At 52.8% G+C, this 26,936-nt stretch overlaps 2 protein-coding genes across 3 annotated transcripts; one reads left to right on the top strand and one right to left on the bottom strand.

The window, feature by feature from the left end:
• Nucleotides 1-66: 66 nt before the first annotated feature.
• On the bottom strand, nucleotides 67-2,760 carry PPDPF (pancreatic progenitor cell differentiation and proliferation factor). Of its 2 annotated transcripts, none has more exons than XM_041399165.1 (5): nucleotides 2,607-2,760; nucleotides 1,741-1,829; nucleotides 880-954; nucleotides 637-733; nucleotides 67-431 (listed from the first exon to the last, which is right to left on the bottom strand). In XM_041399165.1, the coding sequence occupies exons 2-5, from the start codon at nucleotides 1,793-1,795 to the stop codon at nucleotides 320-322; spliced, it is 339 nt and encodes a 112-aa protein (XP_041255099.1). In that variant the 5' UTR covers nucleotides 1,796-1,829; nucleotides 2,607-2,760; the 3' UTR covers nucleotides 67-319. The 2 variants fall into 2 exon arrangements, with proteins under 2 accessions (XP_041255099.1, XP_041255100.1); XM_041399166.1 differs by lacking the exon at nucleotides 2,607-2,760 and adding an exon at nucleotides 2,494-2,515.
• Nucleotides 2,761-11,220: 8,460 nt separating this feature from the next.
• Nucleotides 11,221-26,144, top strand: EEF1A2 (eukaryotic translation elongation factor 1 alpha 2). Its single transcript, XM_041399145.1, has 8 exons — nucleotides 11,221-11,543; nucleotides 13,030-13,253; nucleotides 17,388-17,567; nucleotides 18,573-18,869; nucleotides 22,984-23,134; nucleotides 24,526-24,782; nucleotides 24,870-25,104; nucleotides 25,797-26,144. Exons 2-8 carry the CDS (start codon nucleotides 13,110-13,112, stop codon nucleotides 25,922-25,924), a joined length of 1,392 nt encoding a protein of 463 aa, XP_041255079.1. The 5' UTR covers nucleotides 11,221-11,543; nucleotides 13,030-13,109; the 3' UTR covers nucleotides 25,925-26,144.
• The last annotated feature ends 792 nt before the right edge of the window (nucleotides 26,145-26,936 follow it).

Raw genomic sequence — 26,936 nt, 5'->3', positions numbered from 1 at the left:
CAGCCCCACCAACACCCCCAGCACCGCTCTGCTGTCCCCCTCCCCGGACAGAAACAACCCACAACGTTTTAAAAGGCTGCTCAAGTTTATTCATTGCCATTGTACGAGTTGAAGGTAATAAAAACGTGTTCTGCTTCGAGAGGGCTTAGTTACACCGGGAGAGAGTAAAAAAGGCTGGAGTGGAATCGTCGGGGTTGCTGCGCTTTTCCATCAGAAAGCAGCGCATTTTTTTGCTTGGAGCAGCCGGCTATTCTACAGGGGAGGGGCTGTGCCCGCCGGGGTGGGAGGGAGCACCCCCGAGCCGGGATGCTCGCCCGCATCACACCGTGGGGCCCGCGCTGGACTCGCTGGCGTGGCGCCTCCGCCCTGCGCCCGGGGCTGCCACCAGCCCGCAGGCTACGGGTCCCGTGGCCACCCGCAGAGCTCCCAGGCTGTAACACACAGCAGAGAGACAGTCAGCCATCGTGCCAGCCCCCAGACGTGGCACTACTGCTCTGCGTTTGTTCCTGCAGCGAAGGCGCGGGAGCCCTGGGCAGGACGCGGTCCATTGGGTCAGGATGCGCCCGGGGGGATGCAGCAGGGACAGCCCCACGTGGCCTGGGTGCTGCATTGGTGCTCCCCCGTGTGAGCACTCACCTCTCCTGGGACTCTGACACCGTTGTCATGGCTGGGTGAGTTGTCTTCCCAAAGAAGAAGCTGGCCCACCACTGGCCGGGGTCAGACTTGGGCAGGTCTGAGGAACGGCACATGACAGGGAGAGTCCAGGTCAGGGCCAGCTGGGCACCCCAGCCTCGCCCCACAGGAGAGGCTGGGTCACCTGCAGTAAGAGTTCCCAAGGAGGGACTGGGAGCAGAGTGAGCCAGGACAGGTGACACTTACCCGGGCCATGGGGGATGACCTCCCCAGAGTACTCTGAGCTGCAGGAGCTGGTGCTGGATGTGGAGCTCAGGCGCCCTGTGGAAAAATCACGGCCATCAGAACCACTGCTGACCCATGGCTGTGCCATGAGAAGGAAAACACAGCCTTGGTGAGGCTGTGCCTGGGTGATACGGCTCAGCCTCATCACTGACTCACTCCACTACTTGCCCAGTTTAGTGCCAGGCCAGTAAAAATCACTAGGAAGAGAACACTGGGGAGATTCCAACCACAGGGAGCAGAAAAACACCTGGACACCTCTGCAGGAAAAAACCTGCAACCCCAAGGACAAAATTGAGTGGCTTTGAGAGGCCTCTGCAGACGACTCGAGGCCAAGAGGATGCAAATAAATTCCTGTGTATAATCCATGTGCTTTTAGTAAACAGCCTGCTGCTTGTTTCATCTCAGGAGAATCCTTTAATTCCCTCTGGTTTAAGCAATCCATTAAACCAGAAACTCTCTCCTGGGTGAGGTACCAGGAGCAACCATTGCCCAGACTGGTTTTGGAGCTCACTATTGAAGCAACAGTGCAGGGTGAAACCGTCCACCCCATCCCCTACAATCTTAGTAACAACTGAAGAGATTTGAGCCCCCTCACCAGCTGGTACAGATGGGCTGGGGGGCCCCAAGGAGGGTCTGGGCAGCAGCAGGGACACTGCTGGCTGTGCCCTTTTCTCAGCAAACACTCACATGGGGCTTCAGCTGAAAGCACAGACCTGAGCTCAGCTCCATCTCTGCTGGAGCCACAGCCCCCCACAGCTGGCAGAGACCCCCATGTGCTCACCCACCACCCCAAGCCCCCCCTGGCCCCCAGGCTGCCCTTACTTCTGCGATAGTTGTGCGTGGCCATGAGCGAGCCGCTGGATGGGATGGATGCCATGGTTCCTGATCTTGGTTCTTGTGCAGATCTAAACCTGGGAGCACAGAGGCAGCTGTCAGCACCCACCCTGACCCGCCCCTGCACCCCCAAAAGCTGCAGGGGTGTAAATGGAACCAGTGTGAGTACTGGACGTGCAGCCCTGCACTGGGAACGGCGGCTGGTGCTCACTGCACACGGATTAAATCCACAGAGCTCCAAGAACTACGTGCAAAGCCAAAATAATTCCGTCATACACGACTGCCTGCGCAGAGCACAGCCTGGCACAGCTCCTTCCCGAGCCCCCAGCCCCACCCCGAGTGTTTTTCTTGCAGGAACCCAGCTCCCCTCCTTGGATCAACATCTGGAGTTACAAAATCGCGGGCGGATGTTGCATAAGAAGCAAAGAAATGTTGAGCTGGGTCACACACCGAGGGTGTTCCTGCAAGAAGTTCCAGCCCCAGCCTGTCCTCAGCAGCCTCCCCATCAGCCACAGCCGGGACAAACCTGCCCGCCCTTCACCTTTGATGTGGTCCAGCTCCAGTTCTGAACTGGAGAAGTTCCTTCCCTCTTCCGGGTACAAAACACCTTCCTGCCAGCAGCTAACTCTTCCCCCAGTCCGACCCAAGAAAGCTCTAAGAATTCCCCAAAAAAGCTCTAAAAAACCCCTCAGGGGGTCAAACGCGCCAGCCGCCAACAGCTGGCGGACAGCCCGAACCAACCTTTCCTTCGCGGGGAAACTGAGGCACGGGGAAGTTCCTCCCGACAGCCACCCAGCGCAGCCCCCTGGCAAAGCAAAGCCTCGGGGCCGCCCCTGTCCCCCCCGGCAGCGCACCTGGGCCGTGTGCGGGCTCCGGCGGGCTCCGGCGGGGCCGGGCAGGGCAGGGGGGTCCGGCACGGGGCCGCGGATCGCTCGCACCGCACGGCCTGAGCCGCGGCGCTGCCGAGCCGCCCCCGCAGCGCCGCTTTATCCGCTCCGGCACCGCCGATGGCAGCGGGGGCGGTCCCCGACACGCCCCTGGCTCGGTCGCGATTGTCGCGGCAGGGAGGGGGGACACCCGCCGAGGGATCGCGGGACGGCCCGACAGCGGCCCGAGCGCGGGGAGAGGGGGTTGCTCCCAAAAATCCACACCCCGCTCTTCATCCCGCCCCTCATCTCGGAGGTGGTGCGGCTCCAGTTCCGAGCTGGAGGAGTTTCTTTCTCCTTTCAAGCAATGCTGCGTTTAAAATGAGGGTAAACATGAGAAATAAATAGATACGGATTCGAGGGATTCTGAGTTGGCTGGGTTTTATCAGTTTTGGAAAAGAAGCCTTTACTTCAGAGGAAACGCTTGCAGCTAGGCCAAAGTACAACCCACAGCACAGAGCAGCTCCTCTGTGTTTGGGTACCAGGGTAGCATCCTGTACAGGTGCTGCTCATAAACCACTGGTTTGTGGGATGTGAGGCTGGGAGAGCCAAGGCAATAGATGTGTGTATGAGGAAGCAGATCTGTTGAAGAGAAAATTTCTTTCTGTTTGGAATGGAAATGAGGTTGAGAACAAAACACTCTAAGAGAAGCCAGAGCCTTAAGGTATCTCCACAAAGGCAGTTTGGTACTTGTCATACCTAAAATGTTGCTCATTTTCTCTCCCCTAAAATTCAGTAATGCTCCAGAGCAGAGCTTTGCAGCCCAGCATGCTGAGGGCTGCAGTAAAACCTTGCAGTTTGGGTGCAGCTGTGGGAAGGAACATTTTTGGGGAGTGATGCTTTAACCATTTAGTGATTGAAGGCAGAAGGGAGCCCACATCCCAACCCGGGGTGGTTCTGTCACAAACTCCTCCAGCAATGAGCTTCATTCCTCTCCAGTTGTTTTTTTCCTTATTAACCTGGAGTTATTCTTTAATCATCAGGATGAGGAATCAGTGCCAGGGGAGGCTGCCCTGGGTTGCTCCAGGACATCGATCTCCCTGCACAGCTCGTGGGGCAGTAAAAGGGCCGAGCTGCCCTCAGGGGTGTGTTTCTCAGTGGGGTGTGACCACCCCAGCATGGGGACACTCCGTGTGAGCCATGTCCCCAGCTGACCCAAGAAGGCCACACTGCCCACTGCCATGGCTGCTGGCATGGACACTGCACGCACCCTCCGAGGACAGCAGCCAGCACAGCTTTCAGGGAAAGCCTTGGCACCACAAGTCTGTAAATAAATAGATTCTTTCCAAAATTTACCCCAGAGGTTAAAGCACAACACAAGCACGTGTGTGGTCCAGCTGGGGACTGAGTTCCTCCAGCCGTGCCTCAGTTTCCCCACTGATTATACTGACTCAGCGCTTTCCAGTTTGGCTGAAGGTTGAGATGGACTTTGAATACACGAATTCCAACAGGCAGTTTAAACAGCCACGTGGTTGTTTTCATGCCCAGCATAAGGCTTTGCTTTTGTGCTGCGTGACTGGGTTTGATCATTGGTTGGATTTCAGGGTCCTGGCACTCCCAGCCCATTTGCTCCCAGCCCTGCCTGGCTACACAGCATGGAGAGTTCCAGGGCACAGGCTTGGGAGATTTTCCTGGCCTGGAAGGGAATGATAGAAGGCTAAAAATTCAGTGCTTCAGACATGAGAAGTCACTTTTGTTTTAGTGTAGCCTGTGTCATCTCTCAGGTTCCTCCTCAGCTCCCTAGAGATGTATTCCTGCATCCTCCATCCCCCTAATAATGCACAGAGCAATTAGAGTGTATTGATAGAAAGATTATATTCTATAAAGGATTATCTTCTCCCCAGCAGGTACAGGATGGCTGTGTACCCCACCGAGCCTGAACAGGCTAATTGCTTTAATTAATGATAGACCAGAAATGAACAAACCTGCCCCAGTCCCTCTGTGCAATTACACCACTTACACCCACATTTGGGGCTGCTTTTAAAGGATCAGCTCATTAAGCAGATAACACTGGGGGTGTGATGCTGCCCCCACAGACATGAGGGGTGAACTGGGGCTTTGCTACTTCAGGGGGATTCGTCTCCAGCAAATCGTGCCTTGTTCTGCTTTTCCTCTCAAAATCAATTCCATTTTGCCTTAATGATGCAGCAGGAGCAGCATGGGTAGGACAGGGCAGCCAGGGGAGATTGAGCAGCCAGTCTGGTTTCCCAGGACAAAGCCTGTTCATATCAGGTGTGTTGAAAAGAGGAAGATACATTTCATTTCTATTGATCAAGAAATTGTACTTTTAAAGTGAGCAGATGACAAGATTTGGATAGATTTTTCTCTTCGGTTTTCCTCTCATTAGAGCCTCTAGGTTAGAACCCAGGACTGCAAGTCTATCCAGTTTGCTTTTTAGCAAGGTTTCTGTGTTTTCCTTTTTTTTTTTTTTTTTTTAAACTGGCTTTTAGCTTCTGGCAACTGGCTTTTGTTATCTGCCATTTGTGTGGGCCATTGAGGAAGAGGCTTTTGTGTGAGTTTGAACTTGGCAGAAATTTCTGGAAGCTGGCAAAAGCTGCAGAGCTGAAGGAGCTGCTGGCTCTGGACTCCACTAGCACTTGTGGGCCAGCATCAGTGGGTGTCTGGGGTACCCCAGTGGCTTCATGCTGCCACCACAATCTTCCTAGGGATGTGACATCCCAGTGGCTCCAGGAATTTGGTCAAGAAAAGTTTGCCCAGCAGCCCCTTCCCCATCAGAGTATGCAGCAATTTTCTTCCTGGGTAAGAAGGCAGCACTTAGTCCTGGCACAGCAGCAGAACCACAGACTGGTTTGGGCTGGAAGGGACCTTAAAGCTCAGCTCCTTTCAGCTCCCTGCCATGGGAAGGGACACCTTCCACTAATCCAGAGGTTCTCCAAGCCCTGTCCAACTTGACCTTGAACACTTCCAGGGATGGGGCAGCCCCAGCTCCTCTGGCAGTCTGACCAGTAACGCAGACCTGAGCTCTCCAGAGCGCTGTGCAGCCTGATCCTGCCCCACGGAGGCGTTTCCTTGATTTTCCCTCTGCTGAGGACCTCTTGCTGCAGAGGAGGGAGCAGGCAGGACCTGTGCTCAGGGTTGTCCTCCTTTTCCCCTCCTCCCTCTCTCGCTCCTCCTCCTCTTCCTCCTCCCCTGCCTGTTCCCGGCTCTGTTTCTCGCTGCCAGGTTTGGGATTAGGGCAGCGGCCGCCCGGCACAGGCAGCTGCTGCCACCTATGGATAATAAATACCCAAAATATTCATCCCAGATGCCACACTGGGGCCATCTCTGGTCAGAGCCAGAGCAGCTGTGACACCAAGCCCATGCTCAGGTTGTGGCCTGACAGAAATGCCTGGACATCTTCCCCTGCCTATATGGGTTTAAATAGGAAAAGGGAATGTCCTGGAAATGCAGGGAAAGACTTTCCTGAAGCACAGTGCTTGAGCAGCATATTTCACCTGTCCTGTGGAAATTGTGCTCTGCCTTTCTGGGACATGTGCAGCAGTGACCCAAGTGCCTCCTTGGCAGGAGAATAAACCAAAGTCAGATCAGGATATGGATCGCTGTCCCCATGGTGATGGGAGCAGCTCTGCTCCTCACCTCCTCAGCTACTGTCCTCACCTGCAGTCTGATTTCCAAAGGCACAGGGAATTGGCATCAGGACCCCCAGAACTGTGAGTCTGATCTGAAAATACATTGTGGAGAGAGACAGAGAGTCACAAAGTGTCTGATTTATCTGTGCAAAAGGGATGTCTCCAATTTGGAAAAGCCAGTGAAGAGAGATGACAGCTGCTTGCTGTAATCCAGAGGCTTGTGGTGAACTTGCTTCCACAAGTTCCTGACTTATGGTTCATTTGTTCCTCTCTAAAAACTGGAAAATCATCTTGCAGAAACCAGCAGCAACACTGAGCAGGATCCATGTCTGCAGAAAACTCCTAGACCAGCAACTCCTTTGTGGGATCAGAGAAGATGCCACCACCAGTCACTACCACCACATGAAAACAAATTATTCACCAATATAAAACCTAGGGCTTTGATGGGGGTTGGTTCAGCAAAAAATTTCTCATTAAATTCTCTGATCTTCTTTTCACCCTTTGGACGCACCCATGGCTTATGCTGCTATCCAGGTATCTCCTTTAACATTTCAAATAAAGCCATCAAAACATGTGGGCAGCCAGGGCTCTTTTCACTCAGTGGCTGTGGTTTGCTAGGAAAAGCCATCCCTGGGATTAATCAGGCTTTTCCTAACTGAGAGATGTGCACAGCTGCCAAAACAAACACATCAATCTGCTGTAGCTTGACACAGCACCAGACATCTTTGCTGAAAACCCAGCATGGTCCAGGGCAAGGCAGCATCCTGCAAACAGCACTATACCACAGGGCAGAGGTGCCTTATCTCATTTGGGCTTGACCTAGATTGGGCTCTGCCCCATCCTCAGCTCACGAGGAGATTTAAGGGATCAGAGTCTTGCAGACCCCACAGATGTTGCATCCAGGCACCAGAAATGTCACAGTGTCCCTGATGAGATGTGGATGAAATGGTGTTTGTCTCCTTCCCTGGTGCTAAAAGATATTTCAGGGCATCGAAATGTTCATCCTGGCTGCTTCGCAGATGGACAGCAGCTCAGGATGTGCAGTTTTATCCTCCACAGCCTCAACCCCATAACTCAGATATTTGGTGGAAAAGGTGTTCCTGGAAGAGTTCTGAGTGCTACCACGGACACCCAGGATGAATGGGGACAGTTTTCAAGGCCTTTAAGCATTGTCCCTCCAGCATTGCTACCTCAGATCACCTTGGACCCCCAATGGCTGTGACTAAACCCCACTGGGCAGGTCCCAGTGGTGTGAGCACCATGGTGGGTCCTGAGGAGCAGCCCAGCCTGCACTAGGTACTCTGCTGTCCCATCAGGGATGACATCAGACTCCATCCCCAGCTGGCCAAGTGGCTGGAGGACTTGGATGTCTTGTTATCACTTCCAAAGTTTATTTTTAAATCTCTGGCTCCAATTTAAAGGTATCAGCAGCATGAGCTGAGTGCAGGACCTCAAAATACTCCCTTTCTCCTCTTTCCCCTGCCTTTCTGTCCCATAAATCCTGTCTTTCTCTCTCCTCTCCAGGTCTACAACATGAGCATGAGCTGAAAAACCTGCTCATGTTAAAAGTCCATGAAATCTACTCCATCCCTGGAAGTGTTCAAGGCCAGTTTGATGAGTCTTTGAACAAACTGGTCTAGTGGACCGTGTCCCTGCCTATGACAGAGGGGTTGGAATGAGATGATGTTTAAGGTCCCTTTCAACCCAAACCAGTCTGGGATTTATAATCCTTTATAATGATCTTTTCCCATCTGGTGCCTTGGGCCAGGAGTGCTGCCAGGCAAACACACTGGGAGGGTCATGGCATGTAAACACAGGGACTTGATCCCAAAGCCAGCCCCAGATAAAAATGCTCTAGAAACCCCTGGGATGTACAGCAGGGAATGCCACCCAGTTTTAACACCAGTTAATCTGAGGTTTAGCTGCAATGGGAATGCCTGGTTTGTGTGCACCAGCAGTCAGGATTGCCATGGGATGCACGATGAGTACACGAGCAGAGGAGGGTCAGTGCCTCGGTGTTTTGAGCTTGTCCATCCACAGAAGATGGTAAATACTGAAATATCAGGGTGCAAAACCTCAGCAAAGCCTCCACAGCTGGTGTGGAAGGAGCTGAAAGCCTGAACATGGGAAGAAGGAAACCTCACAGTCTCCACTCTTTCCACAAACCGCCTTTTAGAGGACAACCACTGCCCTACCCACCTTGGATCTGCTTTTCCTATGGCTCTTGCCTGAGGCCAGGCTGCACTTCTTCCTTTCAAGGACTCTATTTCTTTGCATAGAAAGAAAACAGCAATTTACAGCCATTCCTCTGTCCAGCCCCAACTTCTCCCTTGTGAGACCAGAGCTTCTGGAGCAACATCCAGGCTGGCATTCCTCGTGGCTGCCATCTGCCCTGCCCAAACCCCCTCCTTCAGAGACCTGCTGCATTTTATAACCACAAACACACAATTGCACAGTGAGCTGAACACTCACGGGCAGAAACACCCCCAGAGCCAAGCAAATCCAGGCAGGCAGCCTGGAGTGTTCACATCCCAGATCCATACAAATTACCAGCACTGCGGATTATTCCCTCTCCCAGTCACACTGTGAGGGCCTCTTGGGGGGAAAAAAAAATTCCAGTTGTTATGTCTGGGCAAATGGAAATTTTAGCCCAGTTTAAAGCACCAGATCTCAACCCAGGGGCTGTGGGGCTGGATGGGGTGGAGGTGAGGATGGTGAAAGGAGTAAGAGGTCCCTGCCATGTTTGTGTGCAGCCTGCCCATCCCTTCTGAGGAAGGGGGTTTCTGTTTTCTTGAGTCATCCTAAATCATTTGGTGATGGCTTACAGGGAGGGTGAATCAAGCCCCAGTATGATGGAGGGGAATTGTTCCAGGGGGCCGTGGGTCTGACACAGATGGAGGGAGACGAGGTGCTAAACTTCAGCCGCCCTCAGATTTCACTTCCTCGGGTCTCTTATTTTACACGGCTGAACATTTAAGGGAAAATTTCCACCATTTTTTATGAGGGAAAATTATTCCACTCAGGCATGGCAGTTGAGCTTGATGGTCCCCGGGCCCACATGTGCTCGGTGAAGTCCTTTGCCCCGGGTGCCAGCCAGACCTGGGCACACAGCTGTGGCTTTAAGCCTCTCCAGGCTGGGGTAAAGTGGCTTAAGGGAGCCAGGATTAGCCAGGTCTGACAGCCCTCTCTCCTGCTCAGGTCCTGGACTATTTATAGGCTGATGGCCTGTCAGGCTCTATTTCAGTGCAGAACAGGGCACTGCCCAGTTCCCTTCTTTCTGCCTGGGAAAAGGGGTGGAAACAAAAATTCTTTTTACTGGAGAAGGAAAGGAGGCAGGAGAGGCCCATCCCATGCTCACCTGCCAGAGGTGACCAGGATTTACTCCATGCCCATCTTCATTATTAAACTCAGCCATTGCCCTGCTCAGGGCAGTTCCCAGGCTGCCTCAGACCTTGTGTAAAAAAAGGGCAAAGCACTAAAATATGGATAGGAAGAATAAGGGATTTATAAACCTTTCCCTCCTCCACGTTATCACACTTGCTGTCCATCTCCAGCCCATCCAGACCTGTGGTAAAGCTTCTACCCCTGTCCAAAACAAGGCTGGGGTAATCGCTTTAAATCCTCTTAGAGCCTTCTCCTTGGAAGTTTCTTTTTTATTTTTCCTGGCACTCAGTGCATTTTATGTTGTGCAAGGAATGCTTCATAAAAACAAAAGATAGCTTGACTATCATATTTCTAAGAAAATACCAGAGAGCTATAATATTCATTAAAAAAAGCCTCCCTTTAAGAACTAATGAGAAGTTAGGAACATTTTTATCCACATGATAAGTTTTTAACCATTAGTCTGGGAAGGTAAGAGTATTTTCATTAGGGTATCTAAATTAGCTGTTAAATTCACTGGAAGGATGGTCTGGGCCATAAAATTGTTCTGGGTTATTTCATAGCTTTAGTCAAAATTAGCTTTCTTTTGACCTATATTTGGCTTTGGGACACAGAAAATTTTGGATTTGCCTTGGAAATGCACAGTTGACACAGACATAAATATTCTGACCACTACATATTATTTTTTTATGAAAAAAATGCCATTATATTACTGAAGATTTATGGTTTCCTTGTCCTCCTAGGACTCAAACCCTACTTCCCATTAAAAATGAGATGATGTTGTTAAATCACAAATCCATGAGCAGCCCCCACACGTGTTGCAGGTGCAGAAATCTGTTTTGCTGTGTTTGTCCTTTGCTTTGTCACTTGCTCCTGGACTGATGCATTCCCAGCGAGGCAGAGATGTGGGCCAGTGCCCCCAGGGTCTGCCCAGGGTGTTTGTGGCCCCTCTCCTCCCTCTCCTCCCAGCCCCGGTGGGAACACAGCCCTTCTGCACCACTGGGCCCAGAGCAAGGGATGTAGGATTTGGTGGCCCCCTCCAAAGCCAGCCCTGTCCCTTCACTCCCAGGCTGCCATATGGAGTCCAAGTCTCCCTGGGCCAGCACTTCCATCGTTTGCCCTGTCTTCCAAACAGCCCTTCCCTCCATCTACCTGTCTTCCTCCCATCCCTCTGTCTGTAGTCTCTCTATTTCCTCCATCCCTTCATCTCCCTCTCATGACTCCATCATCCCTCTCTCCTGTTTCTCCATCTTTTATCCTCCCATCTTTCCCCCATCCCTCTATCCTCCATCCTGCTGTTTCCCTCTGATTTCAATCTTCCATCTCTCCATCTTCCCATCCCTCCATTTTCCACCCCTCCACCTCTCCATTTCTCCTCCATTTTCCCCATCCTCCCATCCTTCTGCCTCCAGTCTCTCCACCTCCCTCTCATGCCTTCATCTTCCATCTCTCCTGTCTCTCCATCTTTTCTCCTTCCATGTTCCTCCCACCTCTCCATCTTCCGTTTTGCTGTCTCCCTCTGACTTCAGCCTTCCCCCCTTTCACCTTCCCATCCCTCTATCTCCCACCTCTCCATTTTCCCCATCCCTCCATCCTCCTCCATCCCTTTATCTCCCATCCTTCCACCTCCTTCCCATCCCTACACATTCCCTCCCAGTCCCCCATCTCTCCCGCCTCTCCCTCCTTCTCCTCCTCCTCCTCGTCGTCGTCCTCCTCCTCCCCTCGTCCCCCCCGCGCCTCCTCCTCCTCCTCCTCCCCCGCCCGGTACCGCATTGCCGTAGTGCGGGGGGGCCGCTGCATTGCGCTGCCGCCGTCGATAGGTGGGCCCCTCCCGCGGAGATAAAGCCGGCGGAGCCCAAGCCGGCAGCCTCTGGCCGCCCCGACCGCCGCCCCGGTAAGAGCTGCGGGACCCCGGCGGGATGGGGGGGACAGCGGGGATGCGGGGGGGGTCTCCTGCCCCAGGGGCTGCGGGGGATCAGTGCCCCCCTCCCGTGTGTGGGTGCTGTCAGCCCCTGGGGTGGGGGGTACCCCGAGGAGGGAAGGGATGGGGCTGGACCATTCCTTTATCCCGCAGGTGCGTCTTCCCGCAGGTGGGAAGTAACACGCGAGCCGTGGTGCTTCAGGACGTGGAAATCCTTCTAAATGTCGTGCATGAGGAGGAAAAACCTGATAATCCCCCCCAGTTCCCCCCTCCCCTCCCCCCACTCTGCCTTTAGAATCATAGAATCCTCGAATGATTTGGGTTGGAAGGACCTTAAAGATCATCTCGTTCCAATCCCCCGGCCATGGGCAGGGATGTCATTAGTTCCTTGGGGAAGAAATTAAAAAAAAATCCCCAATTCCCAAAGCATCCTGCATCTCCCCCCGTGTGCCAGGGGTCTGCGGGGGAGAGAGGGACCCGCACCCAGGACTGGGAGCTGCGGGACCGAGCATCTCAGTGGAGACGCAAAATGGCCAGATCCGGGCTGGCTGGGTTCAAGGGCAGGAGGGACGGGACAGCCGCCACTGCTGCTGCCCAGGGAACCTTCTCGCTGGGAATGTTACCACCCGCATGACTGAATCGCTATTAGAGCGGCAAACTCCTCCTGACCTCCTTTACTTCTACGGGCAGATTCGTGAAATTGGATTTTATTAGACGTCAGATTAAAGCTCCTAATTGTGCCCGGTTTGTGTGCAGCTGCAGAGCCATGGCAACGCCGGGAGATGCCAGGACAGCTCCCCGGATATATCCGTTTGCGTTTTTAGCCTCCTCCCTCTGTTCCATCCAGTTTCACGGCAGCAAAATATAATAAACCCCCCAAGTGCGGGCTCAGAGGAGCCCTGGGCAGCCCCGCTGTTCCAGCCCTGCTCGGGGGAGCAGGCGAGGGCTATTTTTGTCCGCCCCGTTTTGCAGACACTGTTGTCACCTGAACTGTGCCCAGCTGGGGAGTGGTGGGGGCAGCCCGGGAGGACGGGCACCCTCGGCTCCTCCCAGGGCATGGAGGAGATGACCTCGGGTTTGGAAAGAGCGAGAAGGCAGCAGGAGCAGCCCTGAGCGTCGGGAAGGTTTTCCAGGGAGGAAGGGCACCTTCCAAGCATCGATGACGTAGCCCTGGGAGGAACTGGGGGTCTCCGTGGTGGAGGGCAAAATGCCGAAAAACAACGGCGTCTTGCCGAGACTTGGAGGCTGGACGTGGCAGCCCGAAATAGCCCGGCTGGCCTCCTCCGAGGGCACGCTGGCTCTGACCCAGCGCGGGCAGGGCTGCCAGACGAGGCCGGGCACCCCCGGGCGCATGGTCCAGCGGGAAGGTGGGGCGAGGGGAGGACAGCCTTTCCCGAAGGGCTGGGAGGGGGCTGGCACAAGGGGGGCTCTTTTGACGCTCCCGACTCTTCCCCCGCAGCCTCCCCCCAAAAGGCAGCTGCGTTCCCACCGCCCTCCCCAGCGCCGCCCGCCCCGGCCAGCCCCGCGTAGCCCAGCAGCATGGGGAAGGAGAAGACGCACATCAACATCGTCGTCATCGGGCATGTGGACTCTGGGAAATCCACCACCACCGGACACCTCATCTACAAATGCGGGGGCATCGACAAACGGACCATTGAGAAATTCGAGAAGGAGGCTGCCGAGGTGAGGAGCCCGCCCCTCAGCCTGCCCCCCACCCCGCATTCCCACCCGCGGGGATGCTCCACGCTGATCCCCGCGAGTATCCCGCAGGCAATATTCCCCTTCTGCTGGTGCTGCCCTTCTCTTACATTCCATTTCTCCCTTTGTTCCCACCTATTTTTCTCCCTCTGCACCCCTGGGTCTTCCCGACTTCTCTGGCCTTGGGAAAATAGGCCATTTGGGCACTCGCCACCCTCTTTTCCGGAGCTGGGGACTCCCTGCTGCCGGCTGTTAATGAGGGCAGGGGCACGGCGAGGTCTGCAAGATGGGTCAGGGAACCAGCAGTAATCACCAGGATTCTGGAAAAGCCACAAACCGTGGTGCTTCAAGGCATGAAATTCCTTCTAAATATGGTGCATGAGGGGGAAAACCTGATAATCCCTCACTGCATGGGTCAGGGCTGCCTGAATTTCACTCTGAAGCATCAGTTTCCAGTGCCTGCTGGGGACAAGGTGCAGCATCAGCTGGACCACTCATTTGATCCAGTTGAAAAACCTCATTCCCATTTTCCTCAGGCAGGTGGTCTGGTGTGTAGTGTGATTGGCAGCCTATGATACAGAAAACTGGCTGGAAATCCGAACATTGGCGTTCAATTCTTTTGTTTGACCCTATCAGTGGTGGCATTTTATAACAATTTTATTGTGCATGCATTTAGAAGCTGTCACACAGCAAAGCACCACCCAATACCACTACCCGACAATGTGGCAAAGCCCAAGATTAAAGAGGAAGAAACAGTCTTGGGAAGAAAAATGTTAATTGGGAGTGTTGAGAAATTAATGATGGTAAATTCTAGAGAGGTGGGTGAGCCAGGAACAGCCTGGCTGTGTTATCCATAGGGCAGCTCCTGTCACTCAGAGGATGGCTTGTCGTCATCACTCTGGGAATGCAGATATCCTTCCTTTTTTTTTAAATTTTTTTTTCCTGGCGCAAATCTCACATTTCATTGACAAAAAAAAAAAAAAAAAAGAGATTTACAGAGCTGCCACTTTTGATTTCAAATTTTGCTATCTGTCTGTCTTAACCTTTTTCATTTGCCGATAGCATCTGAGCTAAATCCCTTATTTTCCTGCCTCACTTTCAGCCTTTTTTTTTGCATCCTTAAGCCAAAGAACCTCTCCCTTCATACAAAATGATCCCTTTCCCCTGGTTTAAAATGATTGCTGATATCCTTCCACAAATTCCCCCCCTTTACCTATAAGATCAGATAAGGCATGGTAAGGGTATCGTCGATGTGATTGCAGTGATTTTAATTGAACTGGCACTTTCACTGACTTGCCAGGATCTGCAAGCACCGGAGGCTGCTATTAATAGCCTATTGACTGAGCTTACAGACTCCATTTTCTGATGCAGGGCTGGGGAAGGGTTTGCTTCCATTAGGTGGCATTCACAGGAAATGGAGGCCTGCGTGCACCCAAAAGGCCAACAAAAAAACCCCAGGGTCTGTACTTTTATTTAAGAAAAAAGAGTGAGGATTTCTCTTTTTTCCCCTTTAGATTGAAGGGCAGAGGTAACAGTATCTCTGAAAGAAGAGTTGTTCTGTTTAAAAAAAAAAATTAAATAATCAGTATTTGTGGCCTCCAAATAAAAAGCTGTCCCTCCACTGGGGTTCGATGAGGGAAATTCAGGCTATTTCTGGCACTGAACAGGGAAGGTATTGTGCAGAGCTAGATAATACCCTGGGTTTTTCAACACCAGCCCTGGGTAACTGAATACACCCCGTGAAAGGAGGGAAACTGTTTGCTAAATAAAGGATCTCATTTGTCTTCATGTTACGTGTGATGCCGAGCTCTGGGGGGTCTCACACGTGATGAGCAGCTGGTTGTATGTGTGGACATGGCTGATGGCAAGAAGGTGCTGATTCCCCCTCAGCTGCCCTGGGAGAGCCAGGGGTCTGCTCTGTGCCTCAGTTTCCCCATCCATAAGGGAGGCAGTAGGCTGCTGATGGGGGAGAGGCTGTGGGATGTGCTGATTGACCTCCTGCCCGAGAAGAGCCCATTATTAATGCAATGCACAAATGCACCATTCCCTGCTGTGTCTCCATTTCCAGCAGCAAATGAGTGCACTCTGATGACTCCTCCCTGTTCCTTGGGAAGGGGGAGTTTGATGTGCATGCTGGAAAGGGTTAAACTGGCTCCATCCCTGGAAGTGTTCAAGGCCAAGCTGGATGGAATTTGGAGCAACCTGGTCTAGTAGAAGGTGCCCCTGTCCATGGCACAGGGGTTGGAATGAGACAATCTTTGAGGTCTTTTCCAACCCAAACCATTTTGTGATTCTAAAAACCTCCAAGCTCCTCCTCTACCCCCTTGCTAAATCCAGGGTCAGGAAGATGCTCAGGAGCAGAGACTTGATTCTGGATTTTTCCATGCCAGTGAGAGCTCACAGCTTCCCAGAAGAGATGGGGCATCACCTCCTCGACCTGGCGTCCCCTCTGAGGAGGGGAAATCTTGCCCCTGGCTTTAGGATTTTGCCCTTAATCCTCCGGAGCAAGCTGCAAAGTCATCGCAGCACTCAGCTGTTATGAAACAGGCTGTCACCATTAATTCCTTGTGCTGGCTAGGAACAGGGCTGGAGTGTGGGAGATGGAGCAGACCAGCCCCCAGGCATGGTGTGGGCAGGCAGGTTTGGATGGGATGCTGTGTTCTCTTTCCTGGGGGGGGCTCATCACTGGAGTGTTCAGTACCTGCTGTCGGGAAGTATTTCCCTCTGAGTGGTGATTGATAATGGGCCAGAAGAAACTGGGATTGCAGGGAACAGATGGATGGATGGATGGATGGATGGATGGATGGAGGGATGGATGGATGGAGGGATGGATGGATGGAGGGATGGATGGATGGAAGCAGGGTATCACAGCTCTGACCTTGCATAACAATAGGAGACCATTAAATCATCTGCAAATGACCTAAATTCCTTTCTCTACCTTAAAACCTCCTTGTATCTGAGGCCAAGAGCTGATGGCTGCAGCCCATTTTAACCCCTTGCTTTGGCCAAGCTGCCCTGACTGCCCCAGCTCATAGTGTGGTCAGCAAGGGTGGGCTTGTCCTGCCCCATCTCCACCTTGGCAGAATCCCAGCTCAGACTGGGACCACCTTCTCCACGCTGGAGGGAAATCCAGCTCTCCCTGGTGCAGTGACGTCAAAGGGCTCCAGCCCAAAGGACAAGGCCTCCCAGAAGTGCCACTGTGGTTTTACCAGGGAATGTGCTTTATCACAGGGCAGAAAGATTTACTGGAGCTAATCTCCCCCAGCGTGATTTCCTGCATTACAATGTTGGCTGAGATTTTGGCCATTTGGCAACGACAGTTGGTCTGGCTGCAGCTCACAGTAGCTTTTCCTGTGAATTTGCACACTGTGGCAAAAATCAATCACGTTTCTATTCTGCTCGTAGCAACCATCTCTCATTTCATTTTCTTTTAACCCATTCCACCTCTGCCAGTTTTGGGCTCACTCAAGTAGCAATGCCCTTTCCCACTAACCAGCTGCCTCACAGGTCTGAGTCATGGATTAAAATCACAGAATCAGAGAATCATTGAGGTTGGAAAAGCCCTCCAAGATCATTGAGTCCAACCAGCACAGGCAAACCCACCACTAGACTACGTCCCTTTGTGTGCTTCTCTGTGAAACCATGGGAAATAAAATAAATCTCATAAACAGACATTTTTCAATAACTCCATTAGCATTAGGAAATAGGATAAGTACATAAATATCCTCTCAGAGACATTTAGTGTTACAAGAAGCAGCTTTAAATGTTTCTGTACAGGATTTCCCAGCAGCAGTGCAGAACCATGGTGTTTCATTAAGGAGACCTCATGGGCTGCTGCCTCCAGGTCCTGCCCACCCAGCCCCACTCACAAATTCACTTCATGGCTCTTCTTCAAGCCTCTCCTGCGTCCTGTTGAGGAACATGTTGAGTACAGTATCTCCTTTCACCTGTATTTTTTAGTAAATAGACCACCAACAGATCCTGAATTTAGGGAATTTTAACTTTAAATGTTTGCAGTGTGACCCTGTGCGAGCTTGGGGAGTGCCCTGGAGGGTGGGAGGCCCTCACCAGTGCTGTGGGCTCAGGTTTCTCACTAGTTCTTGCCTCTGTGTTGGCCAGATGGGGAAGGGGTCCTTCAAATACGCCTGGGTGCTGGACAAGCTGAAGGCCGAGCGCGAGCGTGGCATCACCATTGACATCTCACTGTGGAAGTTTGAGACCACCAAGTACTACATCACCATCATTGACGCCCCTGGCCACAGGGACTTCATCAAGAACATGATCACCGGGACCTCCCAGGTGAGAGATGGGCCCAGGGCATGGGGGGCTGCTGGAGGGGGAGGCTGAGGTGTGTTCACAAGCTCAGGGTCCTGCAGGTGCTGTTGGAGTCCTTTGGGAGGTGGGGAGCTGAGAGAGCAGACATGGAGGAGTGTTCAGCAGGGTCCAGCCAAGAGACTGGATGGCACCAGGGGACTCAGCACGCCATGGTCCTGCTCCTCCCTGTGTGTCTGGGAGAAAGGGTGTCTTTGGGCACAAAGAGGTGGTTTTTCCACCCCATTTCCACCCACATGAGAAGGTGGGATGAATGTGGCCTACCTGGGAGATGGGTTGCTGTGAGCTGCAGGGCTTTGTGTGAGGGCATCTCCACACAGCCAAATGAGATATACAAGAAACTTACAACAATCCATTAGGTTTTATTGGATAAAGGAGGCTCCACGGATCTTCCCTCCTTCCTTTTCCACAAAACAGCTGTCTTTGTCCCACATTATATTGCCAAACCCAATGGCCTAGCTTTCCTGAGTAGGGTGGTTTTCTCTCATTGCATTGTGGGGTATTCCTGCATCTCCCTCTGACTGATGGGTGCTGGGTGACTGATGGGTGTTGGGTGAACCCCACTACATGCCCAGTGAGATTTCCATTGAAGTGCCAGTTGGGCTGGGCATGGATTTCTGCCAAACCCAGGCAGCTTCTGCTGTGTTTTGGTACAAAACTAATCTGGGGAGCACTTTCCATTCCTGGAGTCACACCCATCACCCAAGGAGGTTTTTTGCAAGACTTCAGTAGGGTTTTAGATAAAGCCTTGTCTGTAGATGATCAAGATGAGGTCCTGGTCAGAGTCCAGGAGGGATCCACACTGGTTTCCCACCCACAATGCGAACCATGTGGGGTTGGCAAGTCTGAAATAGCACAGCTGGGTCACTTTTAAGGCAGATCAGCAGCTGGCAGGGAGTCATCTGTGACTCCCTCAAAGCCCTTGGGGTGTCACCAGTGCTGTGCAGCAATTCCCTTGCTCTCTCCCCCCAGGCTGACTGTGCTGTCCTGATCGTCGCTGCCGGTGTGGGTGAATTTGAAGCTGGCATCTCCAAGAACGGGCAGACCCGCGAGCACGCCCTGCTGGCTTACACCCTGGGGGTGAAGCAGCTCATCGTGGGCATCAACAAGATGGATTCCACAGAGCCCCCCTACAGCGAGAAACGCTACGACGAGATCGTCAAGGAGGTCAGCGCCTACATCAAGAAGATCGGCTACAACCCAGCCACAGTTCCCTTCGTGCCCATCTCGGGCTGGCATGGAGACAACATGCTGGAGCCCTCTCCCAATGTAAGTGTGCCTTGTGTTACACTTCTCACCCCACCCTGAGGGTCCTGGCCCAGGCTGAAGATGAACTCCATGCTCTGCAAGCATTTAATGCACACGTTGTGCACACCGTGCTGGCCGCAGATGATGTGTCATGGAGCTCTACTTGGCCCTGGGCAGGGTGGATGGGCTCACTGTTCATGCGTGCTGTGCCCAGGTCAGGCACCCCAGCAGCTAACCATGAGCATCCTCAGGAGATGATCTGTCTGGCTTTGCTTCTGGGCCGGAATTTGAAGTTTTCGCCTTGTCAGAACTCGTGGTGACATTAGAGCAGCAATTGTCACTCTCAGGAGGAGCAGTGGGTGTGTTTTCAGGGCATTGTTTCTGAGGGGAGTAACACAATCTGGGGTCAGGCTTGGAGCAGCTCCCACAGTACAGTCGAGCTCCCTTGTGCTGGGTCTCAGCTCCCCTTTCCCATCGATGCTCTGTGTCACTGTGGTGACCAAACCTCCTCTTCCAGTATTGGGATCTCACTCCCACAGGTGGTGTTTTCTCCAGGAAGTACCAGGTTTCCCATGCCAAAACCACAGCTCCCTAGAGCATCCATTTGAGGCTGCTCCTTTTCCAGCTGGTTTTTACTCCCTCTGATGGGGATGGTGTGGGGACAAAGGCAGGGTGCTCTGGGTGGGCCCATGCCATCATTTCATACACCAGAAGGAAGAGCTTAAGAAGGATGGAGGTTTTTGGCAGACAAGCTGTCCATAACTATTCTGGCACTGGTTTTGTGGGAGAAAAAGCTACCTCAGGGTTAGTCTTTTAAATAAATGATGAGCTGGAAAGTTCTGGCCAGAGGAAGGTCCCTGCTCTCCTGGTGACTTCTGTGTGACCTTGAGCAAGTTGCTCAGATCAGAAACCCCAGGAATCTCTTGTGAAACCAATGGGAAATTTGATGCTTAGGGGGACTTCAGGACATCACCTGTGGATTAGGGCAGGGCTCTGTGATGAGTGAGGCAATCCATGAGTCCAGCAGCAACTCAGGGAGGTCAGGGATCACAGCCTGAGGAAGGGGAATGCTGCAGTGGAAACTCACAGAGTCATGAAACACAGCTCCTGCCCTGCACAGGAAAGGCAGCTCACTTGGGATGGCTTGGAAGGAAGGAATTACTGGGGTGCTTGGGAGATTCCTGTTCCCTGAGGAGCAGAGCTGGGATAAAGGTCAGCCACGGCCATGCCAAACCCAGCCCCGTGGTTCCTGAGTGCCTTAAATCAGGCAGGCTCCAAATGTCAGCAGCTGCTGGGTTGGGAAGATGATCCTGAACAATTCTCCTATAAATAGGCAGCAGAGGGGAGGCACGGAGCAGGAGGGGCTCTGTGGCCCCCTTCCTCCAGAGGGGTCTCAGGGCAGGCTCCCAGTGTGATGTGCTGCCTGAGAAAAGGCAGGGGATGAAACAACTCTCTCATTTGTCCTAAGGAACTAGCTGGCTCCTAGGGAATTGGGAAGAGGACCTGGCATGGTCTGGAAGAGCATGATCTCTTCTGGAGAGAGTTGAGGGACAGACTCCTCCTCCTCGTATTGCGCCATCTCTGGGAAAGCTTAAGCAGGAACCTGGTGTAGATGTCTCTTCTCTCTTTCCTCTCCTGAAAAAGCTCTGATTATTTTCACTTGTAATTTCTGGACAGGTTTCACTGAAGCACAAGGCAGTCAAGTGACTTGTCTGTCTGTCAGGGGACTTATCAGAAAGTGGGGATTAGAGCCATGATGTCCCTGCAGCTCCTGTTGCCTCTGAGCAAGGGGGGTGTAGTGGTACGTCAGGCTGCAACTGGCTCTGTGTGGGAGACTCCAGCCCACAGCCCTGTTGCACAGAATCCCAAGGCCAACTGAAAAAATGACAGCTGGGCAGTGCTTCCATCAAAGTTTGGCACTGGAGAGCTTTTTGGGAAGTGGGGTGTTCTGTGAAGCAGTTTTGTGATGCTCCAGCTGGCAGAACGGGGCCATTCCTTGTGGTTTGGGAGATTTTCACCCCATGGGAAGCTGCAACCCAAACACTCCCAGTCTCTGGTGTGGTTGCCTGGGGCTGCAGCCTCAGCACTGTGGTGTGTGTGTGGGGGTGTTGAGGTGCTCATGGGCTGGGCAAAATCAGGGAAAGGTGGCTGCTCTGTAAAATAAACTTTGAGTGTTACAGAGCTGGAGCTCAGCTGTTATTTTGAGGAGCTGGAGCCTGTCTGCCTGCAGGATTTGGTCAGATCCTGCTTTTGCCATAGGAGTGGTGGAGTAGGAATTATTCTTTGGGGGCAGATTTGGGGAATACCTGACAGAGGTTTTATTTGGATGGCCATAGGAGGCAGCACATACCAGGACTTGCAGATGCTTTTCACCCTGAGGCCATGCTGAGGTTTTACAGATGTTTGTTCCCAGGTGTCTAAGTTCATCTTTGCCTGATTCTTGGCATGTCAGAAATCCCCTGGAGAGAGGGACAGCTCTGACAGCCAGGTGTCATGGGCAGAGGTTGTTATTTTCCTGTGTGCCAGAGCTGTGTGGGACACGGACAGGAGCTGTGGGCACTTGGTGGCCATCGTCCTCGAGAGCAGAGCCTGTGGGCAGGTGGCCACCAGGCAGCTGCTGGCACAGGTCCCTGCCTGGCCTTTGGGCCATGCAACAGCAGAATGGGGAAGGTCTGAGTCATCCTGCACACAACACGAGGCTCCCTCACTGCCTGGATGGAGTCTTCATTTTGCCAAGCTGTGCCTGGCTCTGGGTCTGGCTGCACAGCGAGAGCTGCAGTGCCCTGGGAAAGACCCACTGCAAAAGTGTCCCCAGGCTCCTCCTGCCACTGCCACCAAGAAAGACAAGTGGTGTCAGACGTGACCCTCTGAAGGGGCTGACTTGAATGCTTTGGATGCAAGCTGAGTTCCCTGGCTGCATGCTGTCTTTCCCTCTCTCCTTCCCAAAGCTGCTGCAGATTGCAGGATAGGAAACCAGACTTGGATATCCACATCCTGCAGGGATGGCTGGGAAGCTGGGGGCACTTTGGGGGCCTTGCTTCACCCAGCCCCCCATGCCCACTGCACTGTGCCACTCGTGCTGGTGCTAAGGGAAAAAAGCCACATCCACAAAATGTGTGATGGATTTGGGACACATAGGAAGCATTTGACATTGGAATGGGAAAATACTGTCTAACCCTCTCTGTGCAGAGAGAATGGCCTTGCAGACTCTGACCTCTGCTTGTTGTGTTAGGGTTTTCTCAGACCCTGGACTAAATTTTTCTTTCCAGCAAGCTCCAGGTGTTGCTACAGTTTCCAGATGTGCAGCATCACCCCACTACAGCACTGCAGTTCCCTGCATTTAACCATGGTACCTGAGCACATTTCCACCCCTCTCTGCCTCTTTTCTGGGCAATTTTTAGTTTCAAAACCCACTTTAGGGCAGGAGAAGGATCTGTGAAAAGCAATCCTGTCTCTTGGCAGCTGGGTTTGCAGCATCCTCCCAAGCCAGGGTTTAGAATGCAGACCATGGAGGGGTGATAGCAGGAGTGAGTGGGGAGAAGCATCTCTGGCACTCGCCTTAGAGAAGCTTGGACCCCAGGACTGAAGGTTGAGCACTTTGTGTCTGGTACTTGGCTGCAGACCCTGTGGTCCTTGTGCTGGAGGCAGCATTCCTGGAGGGTGGGATCCAGGCAGCTGAGCTGGTGCAGTGCCCTGGGGCTGGTGTTGGAAGTGGGGGCTGTGAGTTTGCTGGCTTTAACCACTTCCATCCTTTATCTCCAGGTAATGGATGTTTTGCTTGTTTCTAGAAGAGGCAGAGGGAGGTTGAACAAAGGGGAGCAGATAAACCTGCAGGGATGGTGGAGTGGAAGGAGCTCCCCAGTGCCCTGGTAAAGCCAGGACGTGGCAGGACTGACTTTATGGATGTTGTCCTGGTGGGACAGCTCTCTGTGTTTACCTCTGGGTGCTGAGGACAGGCACACTCAAGGCATGTTGAAAGGGTTGAAGGCCAGGTTGGATGGGCCGTGGAGCAATCTGTTCTTGTGGAAGGTGTTCCTGCCCATGGCAGAGGGGTGGAACAAGATGGTCATTAAGGTCCCATCCAATCCAAACTATCCTGTGATTCTATGGTTCTCTGTTGCTGCTCTCTTCCCAGATGCCTTGGTTCAAAGGCTGGAAGGTGGAGCGCAAAGAAGGCAATGCCAGTGGGGTGTCCCTGTTGGAGGCCCTGGACACCATCCTGCCCCCGACCCGCCCCACAGACAAACCCCTGCGCCTGCCCCTCCAGGATGTCTACAAGATTGGAGGTGAGCCTTGCCGTTCCTCTGCCTTAACTGGAGTCTTCATTCCATAGAAATTTGGGAATGACATTTCCAGGTATTGGGAAACTGGGGGGATTTAACTCTTTAGACCAGAGATAGCATTGGAGAAAAGGGTGGTAGCTCCAGGGCAAAAACCCCATTTGAGCTTGGGCTGTCTGGGGTGGAGGTGGACATGCCCAAAGGTGCCCAGGGACCAGAGAGGAGCAGCAGGTTTGTGAGCTCTCCCCCAGAGAACACATGATGCCAAAATGGCTGCAAATTTGTGTGTCCCAGAGGTCATGGCTGGCCAGGCAAGTTGGAGGCAGCAAAAAACATTCTGTGACCCAGGTGAGAGACAAGACCAGCAGGGATGGCCACTGAAGCTGGTGCATGGCAGCTTGGTTGTGACCTGCCTGAGCTTCCCAGATGCTGGTATCCATCATTGGCACCTCCTCCTGCTGAGCTGTGCCAGCCATGCTGGGAGCACCGTGGCTGACACATGTCCTCTTCTCTCTGGAGAGGTGATGGGGACACTTTGCTCAGCTATAAATACCCCGTGAGCTCTCTGACCTGCTGGCATAAGTGGACAGCACTGCTGACTCCCTGGCTGCTGGATCAGGCGGGCACAGACTTTTCCAGCTCTTTCCCATCCTTTTCCAAGGACACATGCACTGCAAGGGTCGAAAGTGGGATTTTAGCTGGGTTTTTAATGCAGACTGCTGTTGTTTGCAGTGGACAGGAAAGGTGGTGAGCAGGTCTGTCCTCCTCTAGCTCAGCTGGGGCAAAGGGATCTGGTTTTACTGGGAGGCAAGTCCTTGGGGAGGAGAGACACTGTGGGAAGAGGGGAGGTGGAGGCAGCAGGGTGGATGTGGAGGACCAGATGGGTCCAGCCAACCTCTTCAGTCTCTTTTCAATGTTGTTTCTCTCAATCATTCTTCACCTGCCTCCAAAGGGGAATTTTCCCAGTCTCCTGGTGACACAGGGTGAAAAGATCCCAGCATTTAATGAGCCACCCTCATTCTCTGTCACAGCTGGTGGTGTGGCCATCAGGGATGTGGACAGTGTTGTTGCACACATGCTGGGATGTCCCAGTCCTCCAGGCAGGAGATGCCACAGCTGCTCCAGGAGAAGAATTTTTGGGACATGCAGATAGCTCAGGACTTTCTGACTATGGGTTACTTCTTTTTTTAAAAAAGCTTTGAGTAGGACAGATGGACTCATAGTGATTTTCAAGATCCCAATGTTGATCTGCTGAAAACTTGGGTGTTTGGGTAAGGAGCAAACATGTCCTTTGGTGACAACCAGTGGAGAAATCTTGCTTTTGCTCAGTCCAGGTTCTGGCCCAGGGATATACCAAGCAGATTGAGTTTTGTTGCACTCTGTCCTTGTCTCTGCAGGGATCGGCACAGTTCCCGTGGGCCGAGTGGAGACCGGAATCCTGCGGCCTGGCATGGTGGTCACCTTTGCCCCTGTGAACATCACCACTGAGGTGAAATCCGTGGAGATGCACCACGAGGCCCTGAGCGAGGCTCTGCCTGGCGACAACGTCGGCTTCAACGTGAAGAACGTCTCGGTGAAGGACATCCGCCGCGGCAACGTCTGCGGGGACAGCAAGTCGGACCCGCCGCAGGAGGCGGCGCAGTTCACGTCTCAGGTGAGCGGGGCTTCTTGATGCCACCACGCCTAGCTTGCCACCGTCCCCCAGCTCCCAGCCTTGCCATGACACTGCTCTGTCCCCCAGGTGATCATCCTGAACCACCCTGGCCAGATCAGTGCTGGCTACTCGCCCGTCATCGACTGCCACACCGCACATATCGCCTGCAAGTTCGCCGAGCTGAAGGAGAAGATCGACCGGCGCTCCGGCAAGAAGCTGGAGGACAACCCCAAGTCCCTGAAGTCGGGTGATGCAGCCATTGTGGAGATGATCCCTGGCAAGCCCATGTGTGTGGAGAGCTTCTCCCAGTACCCACCCCTTGGTAAGGGAATAGCTCTTTGGAGGTCTCCTGTGGAGGAGCATGAGGGCTCTGTGGGTGCAGAGCTCACACCAGACATGCTGAGCTTCTCCCAGCTAGATGGGGAGGGAGCTGAGGATGGTTTTTTGCTCCCCCATGTGCTGCTGAGCTGGGTTTGCAAAGGCTGGGTTTTCCATCTGGGAGCAACAAGGCCTTTCCTTTATGGTTACTCAGCTGTGATAGTTTCTGAACACAGAAACATTTCCTCCTCTCTGCTCTAAAACAACTGGTCAGGAGAAGAAAGAAGGAAGCTTGCTTAGTGGAGGCCACCTTTTAATGCAGGGAAATGACATGCTTGAGTTCTAGGACAGTTTGGATTGGAAGTGACATTAAAGGCCATCTGTTCCACCCCCCTGCCATGGGCAGATACACCTTCAACTAGACCAGGCTGATGTTGCACATCTGGAAGCTTTAGCAGTGCTGGGAGCTTGCAGAGAAGAAATGGGGTTTAAGTTTAAAATCCAGTAATTTAAATAGAGGGGAGCATCAGGACTAGCCAGAGTTGATAGCTCAGGGCTTGTCCCTGCAAGAACCTGCTCCAAGGGCAGGGATAACACACGGCACCATGAGTAGGGGTGTGTAGATCCCACCACCACCGTCCCAGAGGAGCTCAGCCTCGGTGTCTCACTGGCATTCCTGCTCTGTCTGTCCCTCAGGCCGCTTCGCCGTCCGTGACATGCGGCAGACCGTGGCCGTGGGCGTCATCAAGAACGTGGAGAAGAAGAGTGGTGGGGCTGGGAAAGTCACCAAGTCTGCCCAGAAGGCCCAGAAGGCTGGCAAATGAATCGTGGGCTCCCAGTGCATCGCGCAGAAACCATCCCTGGCACCAGGACGCTGCCACCGACTCCCCCGGGCGCACGTGTGCACATCAGCTTGTAAGAGTTTATATGTCAACGACTGGATGCTCACCATTAAGGTCCAGTGGAAATTCTTTAAAAGGAAAAGCATGTTCCAGCGTTTGTGAGGCTTCATGTTAATTTTACCAATAAAACTGGTACAACATCCACAGTGGAAAAAATAAAACAAAACAAAACAAAAAAACAAACCAAAACCAGACAAATCCCCCCCTCCCCTAAAAAAAACCCAAACCAACCAACCCAAAAGGTGTGGAGCTGTGTGTGTGTGCATCTGTTACTGAAAGGGGCTGGTTTGCCTGGGGGTTGTGTAGTCTCAGAGTAGATGGTGGGGATGGGCACAGGAGGGGCAGGGATGGAAGTAAGGAGGAAGGAGGACATTGGGAGCCCATATTCAGGGTGTCAGACAGCACTCAGCCCTTCCCCAGTTTGCACCCCTTCACCCAGGTGATTTCCCTGGCCTGAAGAAGCAGTAGCTCTCACAGCAGTTTTGAGGCTCTACTCAAGCCTCTAAAATAATTTTCCAGGGTTTTTTATTATATTTTTTTTCAAGCAAAACAGGCTTAAATTGAGCTCCTACAGTTATGCCACTGAAATAGAGGAAAATGGAGCACCCCATATCTCTGTAAGGGTGAGCAGCATCACTTTGGGTCTTTGTCATTCCCCATCATTTTGGGAGCTGTGACTGAGACTGCCTTCTCTCCCCACATGCTGCTCTGCCTCATACATGGTGGATCCCCAGCCCTTTCCAAACAACACAACATTTCTTCCTGACTGAAGCCCAGACATGACTCAGGTCACACAAGAAGCCCCAAAACTCATGGTCTTCAGCCAGGGCAGTGTCTTAACTCCCATCACAATCTTGCAGTCCCTGGCAAGGTGTGCAGCTCTCCCAGCTCCACCCAATGCAGCTGCCCCAGTCCAAACGGTTGTGGTTGCTGA

This window comes from Onychostruthus taczanowskii, unplaced genomic scaffold (genome assembly GCF_017590055.1).
Source record: "Onychostruthus taczanowskii isolate IOZ18803 unplaced genomic scaffold, ASM1759005v1 scaffold157, whole genome shotgun sequence".
Taxonomy (NCBI): Eukaryota; Metazoa; Chordata; class Aves; order Passeriformes; family Passeridae; genus Onychostruthus; species Onychostruthus taczanowskii.
The sequence above is the reverse complement of the archived record's forward strand: the minus strand, read 5'-3'. Positions and strand labels throughout refer to the sequence as shown.